The sequence below is a fragment of the Ornithorhynchus anatinus genome, chromosome 18 (genome assembly GCF_004115215.2).
Source record: "Ornithorhynchus anatinus isolate Pmale09 chromosome 18, mOrnAna1.pri.v4, whole genome shotgun sequence".
Taxonomy (NCBI): Eukaryota; Metazoa; Chordata; class Mammalia; order Monotremata; family Ornithorhynchidae; genus Ornithorhynchus; species Ornithorhynchus anatinus.
In genome coordinates this window covers 41,451,776-41,457,775 of record NC_041745.1, presented here as the reverse complement: position 1 = coordinate 41,457,775, position 6,000 = coordinate 41,451,776, and the positions used below count along the sequence as shown (strand labels likewise).

Here is a 6,000-nt window from a genome sequence, read left to right as displayed (position 1 = left end):
CCTCCTCCCGTCCTTGCAGAAGCGGGCTGGCGGTCGGAGCGCAGCTTGGTGCGGGGGGGGGGCAGACACCTTTTCTTTTTCCTCCTCCTCTCCCCCTCCCCTTCGCCGCCCGCCCCTCGGCCCGCCCCCGGGTCCGGGCCCCGCCCCCCCCGCTCCCCGCGCCTTTGCGCCTTTGCGCCCTGCGCCCCTGCCCGGCACCAGCACCACCAGGACCGGCACGACCAGCACCACCAGGACCGGCACCAGCGTCCAGTGGCTCGGTGGGCCGGAGGAGGAGGAGGATTGAAGGAAGGGGAAGGGGTGGAGGAGGAGTCCCCCGTCCCTCGTCCCTCGTCCCTCCACTCCCCATTCCGTGCCCTGTCCGGGGGATGGCTCGCCCCATCCCTCCCGGCCCCTAGACGCCCCCGGGCCAAGGAGCGGGCGGCGCCCACCGCCCCCCACTCCCAGCCGGACAGACAGCTAGCCGGGCCGGGCAGCATGGCCCGGGCACCCGGGGCACCCCCCGACCCACCGTCGCTGCCCCTCCTGGCCTTGGCCCTGGCCCTGGCCCTGGCCCTGGCCCCCTGCCCCGCGCAGGGGGTCGCCGACGCCCACTTCTCCATCCTGGACGAGGCGCAAGTGCTGGCCAGCCAGATGCGGAGGCTGGCCACCGAGGAGCTGGGGGTCGTCACCATGCAGGTAACCCAGCCCCCCCGACCCCTCCGTCGGACTTACTGAGCGCCTCCCGCCTGCAGGGCACTGGACCGAGCGCTCAGGAGAGGACGCTATCCAAACCTCGTGCTCTGCGCCCCAGTGTCTCTGCGCGCCTCCCAACTTTTGCACCACGATTTTCGTTGGGTGTCTTTTGGGGGGCGGGAGGACAAGGACCAGCCACCCATCAGCCCATCCGTGGTATCTAGTGAGCGCTTTCAGTCTGCAGGGCACTGGACTGAGCGCTTAGGAGAGGACGCTATCCAAACCTCGTGCTTTGCGCCCTAGTGTCTCCGGGGCCCTCGCCCTGCGCGCCTCCCAACTTTTGCACCGCGATTTTTGTTTTGGGGGTGGGAAACAAGGACCAGCCACCCATCATCCCATAGGTGGTATCTAGTGAGCGCCTCCGGCCCGCAGAGCACTGGATTTGAGGGCTTGGGAGAAGACGATTGGGAAGTAGCGGGGCTTAGTGGAAAGAGCACGGGCTTGGGAGTCAGAGGTCGTGGGTTCTAATTCTGACTCCGCCACTTGTCTGCTGTGTGACCTTGGGCAAGTCACTTCACTTCTCTGGGACTCAGATCCCTCATCTGTAAAATGGGGATGAGGAATGTGAACCCCACGTGGGACAACCTGATTGCCTTGTGTCTATCCCAGAGCTTAGAACAGTGCTTGGCACATAGTAAGCGCTTAACAAATACCATCATCATTATTATTATTATTAATAAACCTCGTGCCTTGCGCCGTAGCGTCTCCAGGGCGCTCACTCTGCGCGCTTCCCAACTTTTGCACCACGATTTTTTTTTGGGGGGGACGACTTTTTCGGGGACCCCAGCCCCAGAGACCCTCTTTTTGTCCCACCCAGGCGGGGAAAGCGAAATGCCTACGTCTGCAGTCCGGGTCCCTCAAAAGTCTTAATAATAGCGATTGTTATTATGTTACCATTATTATTATTACATGTCCAAGACCCAGTCGCGCGGGGGAGAGGGTCTCGGGGTGATAGACTGAAAACCGGTTTGCTGACTCTGCATCGTGCTTTCCCAAGCGCTCAGTACAGTGCCCCGCACATAGTAAGCTCCCCCCACCCCCCAAAACCGTGGATTGGCTGATTGGATCCCCCGGGCAGGGTGCCCAACGCCAACTTTCCTGGAGCCCCTTTTCCAGGGCTCGGATTTCCACCCCGTGGTGACCCCCAACTCCCCTTCCCTCCCCCCAAAACCCCGGGGCAGGTCTGGAGCCACTTTGGGTTTCGGGTCTCTCCCTCCCTCCAAGTTTTGGGAAAACAATAGCGCGATGCCTTTGAGTTTCTGTTTCCAACCAGGTCTCTCCGGTTGAGATCCGGATTTAATGTGCTCCATCTGTGTTTTCTGGCAGCAGGGGCCGATCTGAGGGTCGGGGGGCTGGAGGGGAGCTTTCGGGGGTAGGAGGGGAGGGCGAGGGACCCCCGGAGAAACACCGATCGGAGCTGGAAAACTCCTCTATAACCGATCGAGCGACCTGATTAGTTTTCTCTTCTTTCCGAAGAGGGACTAGCTCCTTTAAGCTAACATCATGTGGTTCAGTTTAGGACCTGCCAGGCGATTAGCAAGGGCTTGTTGGATGTGCCCCCCTACCCCCTCGGTGGGCCTGCATATTAATAGGACTTGAGAATCTCTCCCTTTTCTTTTCTTTTTTTTTTTTAAACCGTGGGCCATTGGCCGGGCTACTAAAACGCTGATAGCAGTTTTACAGCTTCTCAGTCCAGCACGGACAAAAGGTGAAATCAGATCCGAACACATTGTAATTCAGGTAGGGATCAGAAGCAAATGTAGTTTTAAAAGCCTTCCAGATTAGAAGCCCCTTTTTCTCTGTGATCCGTGGGGGTCTGGGCCCAAATGGCTTTTTATCTGCCCCAAACCGGCTCCATTCTGCACCTTTGAAACATCTTTGTGGTCACTGGCCTCCTGGGGCAGCGCTTTGTTAAGCAAAAATGTGGACTGGCTCCTCTCCTTCGCCAGAAAGAGAAGACGCATAGATTTATTTTAATGGTTTGGCCTTTAAGTAGAGTTTCTTCTTGGAAGAATTGGCTGGGTTTTTTTTTTTAAAATTTATTTTTGGGTTCAGTTTTCTGCCGCGTGTATTTTGGATGTTGGATAGCACTGATAATTAAGTGCTTTGGATGTTGGGTGATAAGAAAACAGCACGTGTTTCTTAATTACTCCTCAGTCTAAGCACCACTGATTGAGCTAAAACAGAAACGCTGTTTCTACAGTAGGTTGTGAAATGAATAGGTGCATACGCCCAGGCACGGGCCTGGAAGTCAGAGGACGTGAGTTCTAATCCTAGCTCTGCCACTTGTCAGCTGTGTGACTTTGGGCAAGTCGTCACTTCACTTCTCTCAGTTACCTCACCTGGAAAATGGGGATGAAGAATGTGAGCCCCACGTGGGACAACCTGATAACCTTGTAACTATCCCAGCGCGTAGAATAGGGCTTGGCACATAGTAAGCACTTAACAAATACCGTTATTATTATCAGTTTACAAGGTACAAGCTATAGACTATTCATTCCACTCGAAATATTTGTCCTTTTCCAAGATGACTAAATGAAGTCAAGTAGTAATGATTGTTATTGAAAGTCGGGGATCGGGGGAGGGGAGCGGGAGGGTGGTGGGGCCGGGTAATGAATTTCTAGGCACGAAAGATCAAAGCGCCAAACTTGTTGTTTGGGACAGAAATCATGTTGAAAATAAGGTAGGTTTAGCAAAGGCTTGTCATTTTGTCTTGCTTTCCAATATTCACATTCTGAAAATCAATCCTCTGACATTTCATTCAATAGTATTTATTGAGTGCTAACTATGTGCAGAGCACTGTACTAAGCGCTTGGAATATACAATTCGGCAAGAGACAATCCCTGCCCAATGACGGGCTTACAGTCTAATCCGACATTTCAGTCCATCAATGGTATTTATTAGGCATCTATTGATGCAGAGCCCTGTACTAAGCGCTTGGAGAGAGTACCACAGAAGCAACACACCCATTCTCTGTTCTCAGGGAGTTTACAAGCTGATGGTGGAGAAAGACTGACAAAAAACTATTAACAAATAGTGGAAGCAGAAGGAAGAAGGATTTACCAGCAGGAAGTAGCAGAGATATACTAGGATGAAAGTAGCTGAATAAATAGAATATGTGAATAAATATACAAATAGAAATAAAAACATCTAGGTTTCCTACAGAATGTTTGAATCCAAACAGGAGTTTAGATTGACAAAAAAGTGAAAACGAATTTTAGAATTTTAAATGTCATTCCAAGAACAAAACTACTCAATTTGAGAAAAATGGAGTAATTTTGCAGAGCAGTCTTAAAACTAGGTGAGTGTTTTGAATAGCAGCACAATGTTTATAGAATTGTAGGGATATTGAAAAGGATAGTTTTATTAAAAAGCAATCCTGACTCCTTGTGCCCAAAGTTTCTCACATCACGCTCACTACTCACTGCTTCTGCTTGGCAAATTTAATATTAGGATTTTTTTAGTTTTGAATCTGTGAATTTATAATAAAAATATTTTGCAGAGTGAGATTCTTTTTTGCTCTGATGATTACAAAGAGCTGTCACTTCTCTACTGAAGGCAGAAATCGTATTGCAAGCTCCTTGAGGGGAGTTATCCCATCTGCTATCTAGTAGTAATAATATTTATTAAGTGCAGGGTACTGGTAGTATCTCTTTTGTACTTTCCCAAGGTCTTAATACAGGGCTGTGTGCATAGAAAGTACTCAATAAATATAATCGATTGATGTACTGAATAGGTAGAGAAAACAGTAACAGGTGCTGCAAAAACAACCCAGCAACACAACAAAGTATAATCTCTGTGCATGGTTCTGCACTCTTTTTCAGCTAAACATGTACTTAGGAGATTTATTTGTATAGATTGATTTATGTTCATTAAGACTGTAAACTCTCTGTGGGCAGGGAATGTCTGTTTATTGTTATATTGTACTCTCCCAAGTGCTTAAGTACAGTGCTCTGCAAACAGTGAGGGCTAATATGATTGAATAAAGGAGAAATTTCACCATCAGACAACCTATCTACTGAGTCCTTCCTAGGGGCAGAGCAGTCAGTGTACTAAATGCTTCGGAGAGTTGGTAATAGTAGCAACTCTATTTGGGGAAGCAGCAAAATTGCTTGTGGAACGTGGAGTTGAGTTGGGGAAGCAGCATGTTGTAGTGGGTAGAGCACAGGCCTGGGACTCAGAAGCTCGTGAGTTCTAATGCCGCCTCCATTACTTGTCTGAGTGACCTTAATAATGTTGGTATTTGTTAAGTGCTTACTATGTGCAGAGCACTGTTCTAAGCGCTGGGGTAGATACAGGGTAATTAGGTTGTCCCACGTGAGGCTCACAGTTAATCCCCATTTTCCAGATGAGGGAACTGAGGCACAGAGAAGTTAAGTGACTTGCCCACAGTCACACAGATGACAAGTGGCAGAGCCAGGATTCGAACCCAGGTCCTCAGACGCCCAAGCCCGGGCTCTTTCCACTGAGCTATGCTGCTTCTCCATCGGGCAAGTCACTTCACTTCTCTGTGCCTCAGTTACCTTATTTGTAAAATGAGGATTGAGACTGTGAGTCCCATGTGGGACAAGGACTGTGTCCAACCCAATTTGCTTGTATACATCCCGGTGCTTATTACAGTGCTTGGCATGTAGTATATGCTTAACAAATAATAATACTAATGGTATTTATTGAGTGCTTACTACATGCCAAGCACTGTTCTAGGTGCTGAGCACTGTTCTAAGCTCTGACTGCAATTATTATTAGTAGTAATAATAGCAGTAATAGCATTTATTAAGGGCTAACTTTGTGCAGAGTACTGAAAAAGTACTGGGAAAGAAAATACCAGTGGGAATTATTCAAGGATCCTGTCTTTCTCAAGTAGCGCACAATCTATAAGTAGAACAAGAGCATACACACACACACAATACTAGATAGGAAAGAGCTATGTCAAGAACATGTCTTAAAGGTAAAAAAAAACTACCCCTGCATCAAGGAGCTCACTATCTAACCGAAAGACAGATGAAAAATAATTGATGGGTAGGAGTAAAAAGAGAATGGAAAGACAAAGTGAATAAGTGCTTGAATTTGTAAGTCACTATATAAAGAGGTGCTACAAGAGGCTGTGAGTGCATTACTGCTGAGATGGTAGTTAGGAGGCTGTGACTTGAGGAAAAAAAAAGTTCATTTAAAGGACCTTCTGGAGGAGATGGGATTTCATGTAGGCTTTCAAGAGCTGTGGTCTGGAAGATTTGAAAGGAGAGGCATTCCAGGCTGGAGGAAAGG

At 48.9% G+C, this 6,000-nt stretch overlaps 1 protein-coding gene across 1 annotated transcript in view; it reads left to right on the top strand.

Moving 5' to 3' along the window:
- The first annotated feature begins 202 nt into the window (after nt 1–202).
- CACHD1 (cache domain containing 1) overlaps nt 203–6,000 on the top strand; it is a 180,649-nt gene continuing 174,851 nt past the window's right edge. The window contains 1 exon segment of the mRNA XM_029083275.2: nt 203–678. Within this exon segment, the coding sequence (XP_028939108.1) occupies nt 478–678 (201 nt within the window). The 5' untranslated portion in view covers nt 203–477.